The 17,833-nt window shown below is 32.2% G+C and overlaps 1 protein-coding gene across 2 annotated transcripts in view; it reads right to left on the reverse strand.

Annotated features, from left to right (window-relative positions):
• The window catches only part of MS3_00004372 (uncharacterized protein), a gene marked incomplete at its 3' end in the record, with an annotated part of 45,712 nt that overhangs the window by 11,434 nt on the left and 16,445 nt on the right, over positions 1–17,833 (reverse strand). For both annotated transcript variants that reach the window (XM_051212288.1, XM_035733230.2), the window contains exons 16-24: positions 16,339–16,572; positions 14,115–14,196; positions 12,777–12,954; positions 9,847–9,990; positions 7,950–8,273; positions 6,147–6,477; positions 4,232–4,439; positions 2,058–2,408; positions 666–867 (exon numbers count right to left, since the gene is read on the reverse strand). In XM_051212288.1, the coding sequence (XP_051072459.1) occupies positions 666–867; positions 2,058–2,408; positions 4,232–4,439; positions 6,147–6,477; positions 7,950–8,273; positions 9,847–9,990; positions 12,777–12,954; positions 14,115–14,196; positions 16,339–16,572 (2,054 nt within the window). The remainder of the gene's footprint in view (positions 1–665; positions 868–2,057; positions 2,409–4,231; positions 4,440–6,146; positions 6,478–7,949; positions 8,274–9,846; positions 9,991–12,776; positions 12,955–14,114; positions 14,197–16,338; positions 16,573–17,833) is intronic.

A 17,833-nucleotide genomic window follows, 5' to 3' on the forward strand; every position in this document is an offset into this window, starting at 1 on the left:
TTAAGTTTCAAAACATCTAAAACTACGTGTAAATTGTCAAGATACATTGATAAATCCTAGGCTAATACAAATATCCTTGATGTTAATAGTACAATATTACAGAACAGTTGAATTTTATTTATTTAACTCAAGTGGTAATCAAGTATTGAATAGAATAATCAATATCAGAATGAACTATACAGTAGATAATAAATAAATAAATAAATAAATAAATAACATTGATTCAATTACTTATTTACAATTGTACCATATCAACTTATTCCCTTAAAACACTTCCATCAAATGTTATGTATCTCGTCTAACTTACTGTTTGATGTTTGATTACAATTGTAGAGACAGATAAATACAACTAAACAATGAGAAAATGCATTAGTTACAAAATTTCTGTCATGAAAATGGTAAGACTATTAAAAACTGTTTCAGTCAAAGTCTTTTAGAGAATATAGTTGAAAGAAAAAATAATGATTGATATGATTTGAAATAACTATTCACTACTTCAGCCAGCTCTGTCTTTCTTTATTCATTGAAAGATATGAATATACAAATAAATGATGGAATGTGTATTCTAGTCATTTAGTTCAGTATAGTACGTTATAAGTAAATTACAAGTTGTATATTAAACATTTTTATATTAATAATAACAAAAATAAATGAAAAAGATATACCTCATTAGACAAAGAAAATATTGGTTTCCTTAAAGTGAGTAATGCTGTCCACAGTTCCGTTCGATAATCCTCTTCGCAGTGAATCGTTGCATGACTTGTATAAACAGAATTCATCAGAATACATAATTCATAAGCAAGATACCAAGCAGAAATAGATATCCAGTGAAGAAGATAATTCAATGCCGATTTTATGTTGAATAATCTATTGCGATTAATAAATATCAAATGAAAAGAGAGAATAAAAAAGTCAAAGACTATTTAAAGCAATGTTAAAATAGAGTGAGTGAGAGAATTATCAGTCAGATATACAAAGAGAAATAATAAACTACTCTGTTAATAGTTAAGTGTAATTTTTCCGTGTGAAACATATGTTACGTTAGTTAATCAGTAGAATATTGCCTTTTCAAAAGCTTGTTACACCACCAAGTTGGGCAAACCAAATGAGGATGAATGAGGATAGAAACTTCACCTTCTAGAGATTCCGAATATCCATCGAAAGCACCTTAGTGTAATTACACTCTAATACAAAAGAGAGTAGGACTTCATCCTAGGATCGTAAATTCGCAGTTTTTGGTCTTACTGCTATCTAATAGACGTGCCCAGCAAGACAGATCTCTAAAAAACAAGTGTTCCATAGAATATAGCTCAATTTGAGCGTCATAATACTGATGTACAACGGCCATATCAATGTAATAACTATTATCAAAATGCTGGACAAGTCCAATAGTTTTAAAACTTTAGACCTATTGGGAGAAAAAAACAGTTAGTAGACCTGTTTAAACGATACCTAAGTGTGTATTTTGTAAGGCTTCACGGGTAAAAACACAGACAAAAACGATGTTAGATCTTGTAACTACTGAATGAAGGTCAAAGCTGGAGCTTTTTTAAGTAAGTAGACCGAGAAGATTAACAAGAAAAAAATAGCAAACGATAAGCCTACTAACATAAATCTAAAACCATCAATTTTATATTTTATAAACTATAGCCAAAAAGTTCATAAATTCTTTCCCTAAAATTCAGTAGTCCTATGAATCGATAACACGTCATGGTTTGATCATGAATATCAATTGAATACCAACAACACTATCCGACTGTTGAATAGAAACACTTAAAAATAGATTGAGAGAAGTAACTTTGAATGTTAACTGTCTTTCATCAAATCTAACTTTACATTATCCTGTTCGTCTTATAGTTGAGGTACAGAAGAAAAATGTATTGTTCCAAACTATTTATATATACCAAACGACTGAATAGTCTTAGCTTTCTATTACTAGACTAAATAACTATGATATATAATGTATGACAGTATTAATCAACATTGAACAATTAGATAATAATGCAAAAGCAAAACTTAAAATGAAAACTAACAAAACAATATCACCATTAACTTACGATTCTCTCCAATGTTGAATAATTTCACAAGTTTTACTTTCATACCATGATTGTAATAAGCATAAATGACCATGTACTGCATTTGTTATAGAATTATATAAAATTTTCTTATTAGAGTTATGTAGTGAACATGAATGATAAATTAAGTTTAATGGTCCAATGCTTGATAGGTTACAAAGTGAAGATTGTTTATCTTGTGAGCATATAATTGATTCAAATTGATAGTATAGATCAATCGGTGGGCATAGAAATACATGATAAGCTTTTGAAGCAAGTTTACGAATATGCATACTACAATGATTGAAAAGAATATATTCTAGTCGATTGAGGATTTCATCAATTTTTGATGACCTATTTAAAAAGAAATTATTTTGGAGTGAAGAAAAAATAAAAATCACAGTAATGATTCTATGATAGCGAATACATGTAAGAATTTACCGGGAACAAAAAATGTACAAAGAAAATAGAATAGAAATGATAGTTTATTTGAAATATAAACAATAAAAACGAGTATCTACACACTAGAGATTATTTGAATAAAATTAAAAAGTGAAATAAATTGTATGTCGATCGCTCGTAAGCAACAATAATTTACGTAATTATGGTTAAGTACAGAGGTTGAGATTACCCGTTAAGGAGATATTCAAGACAAATATAATCGGACATATTCCAAGATGTAAATGAGAAAAATTCGATGTTTCGTGAAGGGATTTAAGTTAAACCATAACTGAGAAATTCGAAGAATTCGATGGTCGTTTCATTATAAAATAGGACTCCACAGAAAAGTATATCTACGATCCCGAAACACACAATAGAATCAGACACCTTCAGTCTCTCACGCGAACACTTAACCTCTAGATCACTGAACCGGCATCCAACACAACAGTATTAAAATCTAATCTCAACAGTCCCATACTAAGACAAGAGGGCACTTCAGTGCTTCCAGGTTTTATAACTTACATCCGTTCATGATCTCATTAAAATTCAACAATCTCCACAACCGAATACTGAAAAATTCGATGTATTTAATAAGTTTATTTATTTAGGATAAAAATCAGTAGTAATTAATCTTGATATCTTAAATTTGATATGAATAAAGACGTTGTTTATAACAGCTTCAATTATATAAATATACATAAACGTTTTCCGTTTAAAATGATTTTGATTGTTGACATGTATTCTGATACTGAAGCCACACATGTCACATAAACTCTTATTTGATAGTAGACAGTAAGCAAAAACCAACAGATAATCATTCTGATTTTTGTACACGTCGTCTGGAATTGTATACAGCTGCTGTTTATTGATAAGGTCAATCTCGAATGACTGAATGACCAAACATCAGAACACAGTGATCGATATGAGAAATAGAAATGGATGATCATTAGTTGCTTCGTGGTCACAATTATCATATTGAATTAAACATTTATTCACTTAGAAAATAGCTTAGTCACATTATCATGACTGAAAATCTTGCATATTAACAAAGTAGTAATATAGTTAAACGGCCAGTATATTTTCATGCTCTGAAATTAAAGGATCAGTTGCATGAACAAATTATATCCATTCAACCAAAGCCGTTAAGCCAATAACAGAAATCCATTTCACAAACAATATCGTACTTATTACCTCTACAATTGTGTCTGTTGTGAGGTAGTTACTCACTGAAGACATTGGTGGACAGTCGTGCAATATTGTAGATCGTTGAAGCAAGACATTAACACCGTTGGATGACGGCCGAACCAGTGGCTTATAGGTTAAGCGCTCATGCGCTAAACCGAAGGTCCTGTGTTCGAGTTCCGCGTGCGGGATCGTAGACGCGCACTACTGAAGATTCCCGTACTAGAACGAAACGGCGGTCTAATGCTTTCAGGTTTTCAATGATGATCTAGCTTTAATCGACTCATGAATTCAACTATTTTTAAAAACCATAGAAACATTTCTTGGTTTCAAAATTTATGCCTTGAACTTTGAGTTAATTCGGTTTCAGGTTGGAATACACAGTTTCATCTAATTTACTTAAAACAATCTAGGAGAATTTCTGATTTTTATAAATCAAAAAAATAACCGTGTATCAGTGTTGAGTACATATACATACAAACTTGTACTTCAATACTTAGCTGTAAAAAAAAAACAGATAAATTTACAATTAATTAATTAAAACAAATACTTACACTATCAACGAATGATCAAACGATGGAGAAAATCTAACAATTAAAGTAAGTATTGAAATTAAACTTTGCGTTGACGATAAATTTTGATAATTACTATTCAGACAGTTAAATATAATATCCAACATTTGAGGATATTGAAAGCAGATATCCGAAATTAATGGAAATTCTAAGTCGAGACTTACACCAGTGAGACGATAGATCAATGCACCTGTTGGATTTGAAATGAGATAAATAAATAAATGACAGTGATTACATATATTATAATTAAAGTTATTTACTAAAGGTTTTCGTAAGAAAATAACAAGAATTAACATGGACAAGGAAGAAATAGAAACTCCAGTTAGTTAGTTTGTTTGTCATACATAGCATAGAACTAGACACATATGTGGATGAGTTCAAGTTACTATATCCTATTTTTATTTTAAGACAAATCACAGGGTCGCAGAAGTAATAATAATATCCGTTATATTGGTAGCAGAAAATATTAGGTATAAAAGAAAAAGGTATAAGATTTAGAGACTCAGATTCGAAATGAAAACAAAGAGTGAATCCACCTGCATCGTTGGGAGTGATTATGGGCCATGTCACCCACAATTTATAACTGGTTACGATAATCGCGCAGACCCCAACCAGGTAGTCTACATCTACACCCACGACTCATTACAGTAGTCGGTGTCTTCACGAACTGGTGCTATATCCTGGTTTGGCTGATCTTATATTTCTACAAACCTACTACATCAAGCATCATTGCGCGTCGACGTGGTCGGTTGGTGAGAAACGTAATACATACAACAACCATCTTAATCGATAAAAACTCACTACCTCGTCAATTGATTTACAATCATTACCTAGTATATTGTGTCTCATCGCGAAATCGCTAACTCGATGGTTCCAGAATAAACGAAGGATATCTATTATTCACCTGCATAATACATGTAAACCTCTTTTCAGTATGTTTACGAAAAAAATTCGTGAAAAAATGTAGCGATATCAACATAATCAATTATCAAATAATTCTTAATTACTGTAATTAATTTGTTATATACATGTTTATTTAGTCTCCTTAGAGTTATATTTTGTTTATAAGAGAACTGATGATACAATCCGGTCAACCGGACTAAAACAAAGAGGAAAAGAGTTAAAACCGTCAATCAAAGGAATTATAAAATCAGTGAAACGACAAAAGAGTATGGTACTTCTTTTTATTTTATTCATCATAATAACGATTACCATTGGTTAAATACTATCTAAAATTAAGTTATATTTGCAGTCTTTTCGTCTGTTTGTCTATCTTTCTATCTATCTGTTCAACTGCTTTTCCCTCGAAACACATTAATTTATTCTAAGAACATTCGTACGTTTAGTATAACATGGGTGTCATTCAAAAACTCAAAGCACCTTTTCTACAACTCCTATATCTGTTTTTCTAATCAGAAAATTTCAAGACGGAATCAACACAGCATGCTATAATTTCGTCTAAAGTATGTTTATAATTAAAATGTCTTGTTTATGAATATTCTAGCTAATTGTGGGATATTAAACAGTTGTTATGCAATAAGATTAGACTACCTTGATTATTCCTATTCGAATTTCAGTACAAACATCAAGAGATTTCCATAATGATTAACCCGATTCCAAAACCCTTGGACAATCTAATAAACAATGTTTCATTCCTTTTGTTTTCAACCTATCTAGTACTCCAATTAATATGTTTAAATAATTACATATAACTATTTCCAATTGGTATACACAATTCAATACAATACAATAAGGGTTTTACAACACAATTGAAAGAAAATCAACTAATCTAATGATTTCTTTAGGGAAAAACAAAACGCAACTATAAGCTTCAATCTGATACTTTTTAAAAAAAATAACCTTCAAAAGTCGAATATAAATGAAAAATAACACCTACTATGAAGTTGAAGAGCACCATTCCAAACATTCCATTTTTTCGAATTAAAACCAGGAATAACAGCTAATTGAAGAGCTTCAATTGTCCAATTTTTAACATGTGATAGACTATTATTATTTTCTACCGGAACAGAATGTTCATGTACACGTAATCGAGCATCGGTAAATAGTCCGTGTAGTAAATGTAAAGCGAATACTCGTGGTGAATCATGAAGTGTTGTTGAATCGGATATAATATGAGTAGTATTATTATTCACATTATTATAAACATCATTATCATCTGATTGTGTAATCTCAAATAAACTTTTTAAACAACAAACAAGTGAACATGGCTACAAGGAAGATAAATACAAACCATTAGAAAACATATAAATGACATTACTGTGACTGATGTTTCTTCTTTTTTTTCTTGAAACTTAAGTAAGTAATAAAAATGTTAATCTAGATTAAATAGTGGAATATAGTGTTTTTAAACAAACAATCTGTATATGATATTCCGTTTTTAGGGTGTGAAGTTTATCTATATCGATGGTTGTCAGGACGGATTGCGATATCATCAGCTAAATCAAGAATTAATGAATATCTGAGATTTTGAGAAAGCGAATTCCCATCATAACTATGAGGCAACGCAAGGAATTCTTATGAAAAATAATAACAAACGGAAGTCAACAATGCCGGGTTACCCATAAATTATTTGAAGTTAGAAATTTAAACCATTGGATGCCGAGTCAGTTGTCTAAAGATTGAGAGCTCAACGCGAAACTTAAAGGCATTTGATTTGATCCCCGATTGGATCGTAAATGCGTGCTACTGAGGGGTCGCATACTTGAACGAAACAGTTATTTAGCGCCTCCTGTTTTTCAAAGGTTTCTCATTAAAGGACGGTTTATGACATAAACTACGAAATCCATCAGTCTCCAAAAAACCCTTACACAATCTGTTTAGAGTTAGAACACTAAAGATATATTATACCAATTGTTATGTATATTCATCAAATTTGATAATGTCTATCAGTCAAATTCAAAATGTAGACATCGTCCTCAAGCCCCTAAATGCCCTGGTACGGCCGAGGGTAGGGAGAGTCAGCTCGCCCTCTCGAAATGCTCACACATAGCCACGCGTATATAGCCACTACCAGGGAAGTCCTACTCACTGCCTTCTCATGACATTACTGTTGTTTACGAAATTGAGAGGACGAAAAGCGAATGTCCGGCGCCTTAACCAGGTTGGTGGATATGGAGGATCCACCTAGATTAGTTGGAAAATCCTGATTGCAAACCAATGGTGTACATGGGCTCCAGTATCCTGAAGGAACAAATAGTGTATGGACCAATTGTTGGTCACTGGCTACCATGGGACTGCATCTCCTGACATTGCTCCACTGTCTTGTGAGTCAGACCCATAGGTTGAAGGCTCTGGGCATGACCCCCTAAGGAGATCACCTGTTTCGGTCTTGGCACCCTAGCAGTATCACAGCCCAAACACAAATCAAGTGACTTATGTGGCGCATATGTATTTGGTGCTCCCTTGTACCTATATTTGTGTGTTCAAATAGGTAAATAAATAAATAAGTAAATGTTTGAATCATAGTATTCTTACTGCTAAAGCATAAATTCTTATAATTGAATCAAAAATTAATGTTTTAAAAAAGAAATATGAAACACGGTTTTTGGATTACACTACTAACAAAATGTTGTGGCACAACAACATACAGGCGTAAACGTGGTTAAGTGTCTTTCATCTAACACCAAATCTCAACACAGAATACTTATAACGTATAATAAAAGCACTAAATATTACTTACAGGACTTTCAAGTCCGTTACAAGATTTAACCAGAAGACAAGCACGTATAACTGGTATAAGCCCAGCACCACGTCTAGTAACAGAGTAAGCACTGTTACAAAGAACTTTCCAACATATTTGCAACATATGATCAGCAGAAATAGATCCATCACATGTCGATAAATATTTGATATCAGTAGTCGGATTTTTGCAATCCATTTTGAAAACTGATGACTTTAAAGCATCCTCTTTACATGTTTTCAATGAAGAACAAAATGAAAGTTGATATTTTTCAACAGTTTGTAAATAAAGGAGAAGATTGAAATATAGTGCTTCTATGGTTCCCTGGAAAATAAATGAATGGAAAATTTCATTGGATACAAATATATATGTAAGTTTCAGAGTAAAGATAACTAAGACATTTGTAGGTTACGTAATAATGTTTGTAGTTCTTGATTTAGAATAATTAAATGGGTAGATCGAAAGGTACCTCACTTAATTCAATCTGTTAAACTCGCAATAAAATCCAGACTATCATGTATAGGTGGTTTACAAACTTAAACTCATTGATCATCTTTATTTAATCCTTGATGCTGATCAGATTCTAGTAATTCAGCTGTCAAATAGCTCTGATCTACGTGGCTTTACATCTCATGTACTATATCAACATTTTAGGTGGGCGGAGATAGTCGTTAAGATACCCTTCTTAACCCAAGTCTCGTGACATTTGACATTTGTTAGCAAGGTACACCTATAATCTTGAGAGAACTGATGTTTTCTAGTGGATTTTAACCTGGATCAATCAGATACTCAATCATAGATAATACGAGCCTATTCGAGCTTGCAAACTTAAGCAAGAAATTTTTAGTACTTATATGAAGGTAACTTCAAATAACATCAAAAATCTCCAAGACTATCTTTACTGAAACTTGTATAAATAACTGCTCACTTTTTAATACAAACGGTAAATTGTATTACTGATACATCTAATTCAGCATCTTCCGAGGGAACAAGGGTTTAGATCAGTAGACAAAAGTATTTACTGATTGGACGAAAGTTTATTAAATGCAATCGTTTTCTAACATATAAACTGGCTGAAAATATGGATGGTTTAATACAATCATTTTGAATTTTTAAGCCGCATTCGTATAGTTGATTTCGATGGGTTCGAATATCAGAGACTAAGAATATCATTTGAATCAAGATTGCAAATACACACATTTATGTCAAAGATTACTTAACAATTGCTTTCAAACGGTCTCTAAACTAGGGAATGTGAAGCAGATCATTTCGTGTGACCTACTTAAAATAGATAAAGAGAGACTATTTTTTGAATAAAAACAAACCGTCAACAATAATCATTATGGTTTCGCCTGTACAGAAAATACTTGTCCAGTGTCGAAATCTTATTCTGGGGTTTTACAATTATGTTATTTGTGTAAAAATTTGTAAAGACATGGATGTAGAGCTAGTAAATTTATTCAGATTTCAATTTATGCATACTAACTGCTTCAGTATAAACAGTATATTCATATTTAATGGATAGAATATGGCTAACAGTGGAATTTAAGAAGCGTGTTCAGTCTTACTTGGAATTTATCAGCTGAATGTAACTATATCCTAGTATTCACGCGAGAATTTAAAACCAATACCTTACACTTCAAACACTGAACGCATTAACCACTGAGCTACTGAGTCCTAGTAGTCACAAACATGTGCAATAGGTACAAATTGAACTTGACTTGTGAAGTTTCACATCAATAACGATATCATTAAAATCCTTACAAATAAAAGTAATTTCGCATTTAACTTTTCATGTGCAATCACGAGAATTAAAACAAAAAGAAACACGAAATTCATGCATATCTGTACTGCAACAAGTTTTTTTTTAATGTTAGGGGAAATATAAACAACCTACCTTATGACGACATTGTAACAATTGATGCAATAATTGATAGCCAATTTTGGAGGCAAGCAATTTTCGTTCTACATCCACCATTACATTCTCAACAGCTAATTTACACTGAATAGCAAACCAATTGGCAATAATGCTGGAACAGAACTAATGTTTAATTTTTTCGATATTTAAGAAAGTTAAAAAAATAGGAAAGATTCCATTATGTGATATTTTTCGCAGATGAAAAAGAAACTAAACCTTCATTTACTCAGCAGTACTACAGTAGTGAAACATAATTATTAAGTTTTTAATTGGAAAGTCATCTCTTGACAGAAACTGGTTAAAAAGGGATGATTCCTATAAAAACCTTAATCGCCTCCATGAATACCAACATATTTAATTAGGTCACCATTATCATCAAACGGAGTAATAAACGTTCAAGTGTTATTTATTTCCTTAACCTCTACAGGTTGGTGATTGACAAAGACTCAAGATAGTGTGGATCCGTATATGTTGGTTGTCGCGATGTTCGATCAGCAGGTTCAAACCTGTACGGCAATAGTATCGTACTTAGTATCGAAAATACATATCCAAATATACAATCCATAGTTTTAAATACCAGTCTTAGTCATTTTTAAATCACTCATTGTATAAATCACTTCTCTTATTAGAAACAACCAATCTCAGTGTACCTATACAAATGAAAAGTGTTATGACAAGACAGTTATTTAATGGGACATTGAAGTGAATAATATAACAAAACAAAAAGATCATTTTCTTCACCATACTTATCTTTGAATTCTTACAGGAAATTTACCAAGCTGAATATAGATTTTACGAAATTTATTTATTTATTTATTTGAACACACAAATATTGGTACAAGGGAGCACCAAATACATATGCGCCACATAAGTCACTTGATTTGTGTTTGGGCTGTGATACTGCTAGGGTGCCAAGACCGAAACAGGTGATCTCCTTAGGGGGTCATGCCCAGAGCCTTCAACCTATGGGTCTGACTCACAAGACAGTGGAGCAATGTCAGGAGATGCAGTCCCATGGTAGCCAGTGACCAACAATTGGTCCATACACTATTTGTTCCTTCAGGATACTGGAGCCCATGTACACCATTGGTTTGCAATCAGGATTTTCCAACTAATCTAGGTGGATCCTCCATATCCACCAACCTGGTTAAGGCGCCGGACATTCGCTTTTCGTCCTCTCAATTTCGTAAACAACAGTAATGTCATGAGAAGGCAGTGAGTAGGACTTCCCTGGTAGTGGCTATATACGCGTGGCTATGTGTGAGCATTTCGAGAGGGCGAGCTGACTCTCCCCACCCTCGGCCGTACCAGGGCATTTAGGAGCAGATTTTACGAAATAGAAAATTTTATTTATAAAAGAAATATTCAATCATTAAATGAAGGATAATCAGATAACAACTGAATTAATCAATATAGAATGAAATGGAAAATCATTCAACAACTGTCGATCTATTCACTTTTGAACAACAACTAATCAACTATACAAATGGAATTTGTATAGTTGATAATTTTTTATTTCATGTTAAATAATATGATTTAAATATGATTCTTATTAGTACATTCATTATCTATATTGAATATCTTTTAGTCAATTTAAACAACTGTCCTTCAAAAATAAATATTATTTATAACTGTCAATTTTGTTTATAATCAAATATGTGTGTAAAACATATTTTTCTCCTTATAGATTATTCTTTCTTTTAGTGTGCTACTGATAAATTTTTTAAAAAAATGTAACCAAATAAATCAAAATGCACATTTGTGTGAAGTTTTATACTAATTCACTTGGTATCGTTTGGCTTTATCTTCCCATTGAGGTTTAAGACTCCAATTGATCAGTCTCTTATTGGCATATGTGCATACTGTGCGTATGCCTCGATATTGCCTTAATTCACAAGCCTTATATTCACGCCATTGGACAAGCACGTGGCTATCAGGATTCAGTAGCTCAGTGGATAACGCGGTGGCGTTTGAAGTGGACGGTACTGGGTTCGAGTCCCAGGGTGAACATCAGTTGTGAGATGCAAGAACATCCATCTGACGAGTCCCAAATAGAACGAAACGCGCGTTCTGGATTCCACTGCTAGCCACTATCCATCGTTGCTTACAAAAAATTTATACTAGTTTATTTTTTTTTAATCTAAAGTATTATATTTTAATACTATGGAAAATATAAATCAAATAATATCTGAATAACAATATGTTAATTATTGAACTCGATTTTCAGTTTCATTATTCTGTACAATGTTTATTGGTGTTATCAAGCACAATCGTATAATTAGAAATAAAAATCATTGGTATAAATATATTTGTCTTTCTGATTCATACAAAGATATCTAGGTTGAAACCTTGACTAGAAGTATAACTGACACCCTAAAACAACGTATTTGGTTTATAATTTCTTGTCTACTATCTAATTCTGAGATGGAACGTGAGCATTTAGCTAGTAGACTATCAATGAAATCAGGGTACAAAATGTATATACTACTGTGATGCATGCTACTTATGCTGACAAATATAAGTAGCATGTAACAGCAATTGGAAATACAATGCCTGTCAACAGAAGATTGAATTGAAGAGAACAGGAAGGGAAACAGAGAGCAATTGTAAAAACAACATAATTGAAAGAAACATGAAAAACGTAAAGGATAACTGAAGGAAACTGTACAAATGATGTATTAAATGTATCATTTTCATAATTCACAAAGGCATTCTGTAATATTCGATTAAGCAATAAATTGGTTTTCCCCACTGAGTTCTCGTTCACTACCATAAGGATCATTGCTAGATGCAAAATTCTAGCCAAAATATAGATTAAACATGAGCATAGGACATATCAATACTAAAAATATCATCAATATATTTACAATAGCACATATTTATATAGACATATGTTTTTATAAACTTACTTTCAAGGTATTCCATGACCAAGAGAGAATATGTTGATATTCCGGTAATAATTCAATAGAATTTAATGAATCCATATCAGAACTATCTACATTATTTACAATTGTTGAATTATCTGTAGTATGTGTATGTGAGGTTTGTATGAGATGACACTGTGATGATTGACCGACTGTTTCATTACTATAATGCAATAGACATTAAAAGATACAGAAAAGTAGAGAGAGGAGAAAGCGTGGAGTACTAAACTGAGTAATAATAATAATAATAATAACTATGATTTTTCTTAATCGAATCCAAAGATCAGGTATTGACTTCAGTCTTTTACTATCTCTTCCTACCACAAACATTAGTTAAATAACTTTGATTGTATTGATTGTCACTTATTCGCTTATTAATCCTGAATGCTTTTTATATGAACGTATGTATGCTGATTAATTACCTTATTCATTATGTGTCTGTAACTTATTTTTGTCCGACTATAAAAGCAAGTTACCTCACTCATCCTCTCCATTATGTTTGCTTCGCTTTCCGATTAACGATTGTACGAGATATACGTATTCAAAAATCCATTCCCGTATTTGACTTATTTAATCCCGCTATTAACTAACACGATCCGAGTCGATGATAATATAAGTGGATTGGCGACATGTATATTTTAATAACAATCATTCATATCATCTAAATGGAGTCAGGTTTAGGGCTACTAAAGATATATTCAAATGAACAGTTAGACAGTAGAGATCTTAACTGCTTGCTGGATTCGTCTTCTGATTGGAAACCAGGTTGAAAGTAACTCGAAGACCAACAGGTGCTAAGGTCTTTGTCTCTATTCATTGGTCACAGGGACATGGGAAAAATAGTACAGTGATCCTACAGGCATAAATAGGATTAATCGATAATCAGACTGGACAATACTTCTGCTCCCGAAATAACATCCCAATCATATAGGCACCAATAGAAAACAAGAACGTGTTTTGTTTTTTGAAGATATAACGGATATAATTTCATCTGATCATTCAAAATACTTACATGGTAATAAAACAAATTCCAATACCAGTTGATAAAAACAAATCAAAATCAATCAGAGGAATGGAACTTATAAATAAAATAATGAGGATATCCCAAAACAAGCCCATCTGAATCTCAATATACTATATGTGTGTGGAATAATTATCGTGTCTGAGATATATCTGAGTTACAAGACAACCAGTTGACTACAATTATCAAATTTTATCATGTCATATAAGGTTAACAATCAAAGACGTTAAATAGCATTAAGCGATTGAGGTTCAACACTCCATATTTGACATGAATTACAATTTACAAATAAAAAATCTTACCCAATTGATAATGATTGATTTCGTCTAGCCAACATAACAGTCTTCAAAATCGCTTTACCCAATTCTCGAAATGAACAGGCACCTTCAAAAATACAAAAATGTAGAAATACACAGTACACACATATGTTGATGGATCAAGTGTTATGCTAGTTAGCTAACTGTAATCTTAAAATACCTATAGCTTTTTTTTCAATTATATGACTTTTAGACATGCAGGCGTCATACGTTTAAGTTATGACTAAAACAAACACCGGAAGTATATGACAAGGTTTGTTGGTACGTGGTTTTTCGTTTTCTAGATATTTGTGCGAAGATTATATTGAACGCTAATTGAATAAAACTTTTCCAGGCGTTTCTGAGCCACTAAGTTCTTTGACGAAGGATATTTTGGGACTCTTCCAACAGCACATTTGAAAATAAATAGCTATGTGGAAGATAAATGCATTATCTAATTCTGTATATATAAATCTCCATAATTTATCACTAGGAATTCGAAGCCGAAGATTTACAGCTTAAATTCGATATATGTCGGTGAAATTATTCAGCTCAATAAACTCTATGAAATCAAACTTTATATAAGCCGAGAACAATATTTCAGAGGTATTAAAAAGGTGCATAATTTGGAAGACAAAATTTAAGCAGATAACAAATAACATGGTCTTATCTACATATCAAAAGAACAGAGAATAACATATTTATACTGTAACCTATCAAATGGATTATTTCTCATAGATGAATAATGCTTCAAAAGTCATTCACCACTAACTGTGTTCCTTTAGAATTTATGTCGTATATGAAATACTAGTGTTGCTGAAGTATAAATTTTAATTTAACTAAATGATTAGATAACCAGTGAGAGAGAAGCATGTGTAGAATCATCTACAGCGTGATAGATAACTTTCAGCACAAATGCATCGGTTAGACCCATTCTAGAATAACTAGAACCAATAATTAGAAAGATTAATCAATTTTGATCTGATTAAACACAACGAGACAACAAATTACTTTAACTGAACATAATAAGTCACACAGTTCGCAAAATGAAAATGTACATGAATTAGCAAACAAATATGCAACTTTCTCTTCCTAATCTGTGACTCATCCACGGCCCCACAACAAGGGGTCTAACACACAACCACTAAACCACTGATTCGGTAACCAATTGTTTATACTTTTAACTCCAATCAATTAGTAATGTCGCGCAACCATCTCCCAATGTATTTGATAGGTAACTGCCTAACACTCAGTATAATTAAAATCCACCGATCACAGCTCACTAGAACTCGGAGATTACCTCTAGAAATTAGTTATTAGTGAACATATGATTATTAATTACTATGAGGGGGGTATATAGGTTTTTGAATTTTGTAGTTAACATCATGATTTTAATCAAATGACCACTGAAAATCAGGAAGCCTTGATTGATTAACTAACCTCAATTCATAACATTGACTACGAAATAAACAACCTATATACTAATCTCAACATGTGATAGTATTATAAGAAGTGCTATTTAACTGACTACATAAGATAATAATCCTTCATTGAAAATATGTAGGTCAAAGGCTTATCCACAAACTTGTACTTTGGTATCTAAGATGCATTAAACAGAATTTTTAATAAGAAAATTGGGATGAATTGAATCATCAAAAGTATAAATTACAAATAAATCAACAATCAAATACATGTACATTATGACAAATTCACATTAGTGTAAATCATTCGCCTGAAATGCTAATCACTATTAATTCCAAACATAGGGAGGTGAACATGGAATCAGTAGTTTGTGTCTTTCAATCTCTATCGTAATGAAAAAACACAGAATCATGCTCAAAAGTGTTCAAGGTTAACCATTCCTCCTATTTAAACATGTTAGAGAAAGAACTAGATTTACATGATGAAACATTCATACAATTATCAACTAAAATTAAAGTGAAAAAAACATGGCAAGGTTTACTACATGTTATAGAATAGGTGGATTATGGGTATGAGAGGGAATCCAAAACTCATGCTACGTCTTATTTGGGACTTATTAGCTAGATGTACCTAGATCCCAGTGTTGATGTTCACAGACTATCCACTACTAAGTTACTGAGTCCAGAGAGACACGAATTCACTCAACAGATGTAATGTTTATATCAACAGAATAATTCAAACCGTTCTTTTTTTTAAATAAAGATCTAAATAACTATATTTTTATTAGTTAACGCGTTATTGAAATTACCTTTTGAAAAATCCATTACAAAACTATTGTTTTCTTGATTAAATTGACAAATTTGACAACCCATCGAAAAAAGGCATAGATTGCATAATTCCAAACATAAACTAGGTAATTCTTTACAACAAATGAATTCATAAAGCATTGGATCAATGAATTGATTCCATTTAATATTCTTTGAATTTTTCACCAGTTTACTTAGACAGTTAGTTAAAATTTGATCAATAGTCAAGAGGAATCCTGTAGAATAAAATAACCGTAGGGGAAGAAATGTAAAAGTGGTTTTTAGACATTTATTCAGTATCTTTTTTGAAGAAAAACAAATTCTTTCGGTAAGATATGAATAATTATCATACAGTAGATATAAAATTTATACGATAAACCTTATTCGACAGTGAATGAGAAGAAAGGTGAAAAATTCAATCCGAAATAGAAATAAGCATTTAAGATAAGAAAACATGAACAAAAGTAAATAAACCATACAATATTTAGTATATAGCTAACAGTAAGATTTATGACGTATGTTTCATCCTATCTGGGACACGTCAGCTGGACATTCCTGAAGCCCAGTATTGATTTTCATATTGACACGCGAATCCAGCACTTTTCATTTTGAACGCTCAAAGTATTTTCTACTGAGCTACTGAGAATATCAAAACTGAGAGTTAGGTAAATCCAGTTAACGAGTCCTAAGTACGACAAAGCAAATGACTTGAATTTTATTGTTAGCCATTCACTAATTAAACCATAACATGTTGTAGTGAACGAGAACACCAATGAGTACAACCGAATGTATTTGAACATAAAATTACAGAATCTCATAGTAAAATCTGAGAACCGCACAGTAATTTTTTTCATTTGCAAAATGTCAGTCAGGTGTTTCAGACTTGACTGCTCTTTCATTTCCACATCAATCACTCTCTGTTCTCGTTCGCTTTTCTTTGATCTTCTTAACCTTCTACCGCCAAACATTTCACTTTCGATTGATGATACTGTTGGGATATTCAGAAAAATATACCAATAATTATCCTCTTAAGTCTAATGGTGTCCTTGAACTTTAAATGGACATTTCCTATTGGTCAATGTTTATTTCACTTGTCAAATATTGTACAAATGTTGTTTTCTATTTTATGGTACGATGTGGTCTGTTTGGTTGGTATATAAACAGAGTATGTCTGAAATATAATGATTCATATCTCAGAGGCTGAGACTTGCGTTCTGGACTCAACTGGCTGGGCTAGACAGGAAAGCAGGGCCAATCGGGACTCTAGGTCGTCCTTGCGTGTTTGCGTGTCATTGATCCGATCGATAATACGACGCTGCGCTCTAATCTGCAGTCACACGTCACAACAGATACATACTACTTATCTGTCGACGTCAGCAGCACACACTAAAATGTGACTGAACGCCATATCGAGGTAATTCGCTGAGGATGCACATACGGCAACAGAGACTAATCAGTCTGGAATATCAACAGTTAGAAATTACTAACTTTTACTAA

Source organism: Schistosoma haematobium, chromosome ZW (assembly GCF_000699445.3).
Source record: "Schistosoma haematobium chromosome ZW, whole genome shotgun sequence".
NCBI lineage: Eukaryota > Metazoa > Platyhelminthes > Trematoda > Strigeidida > Schistosomatidae > Schistosoma > Schistosoma haematobium.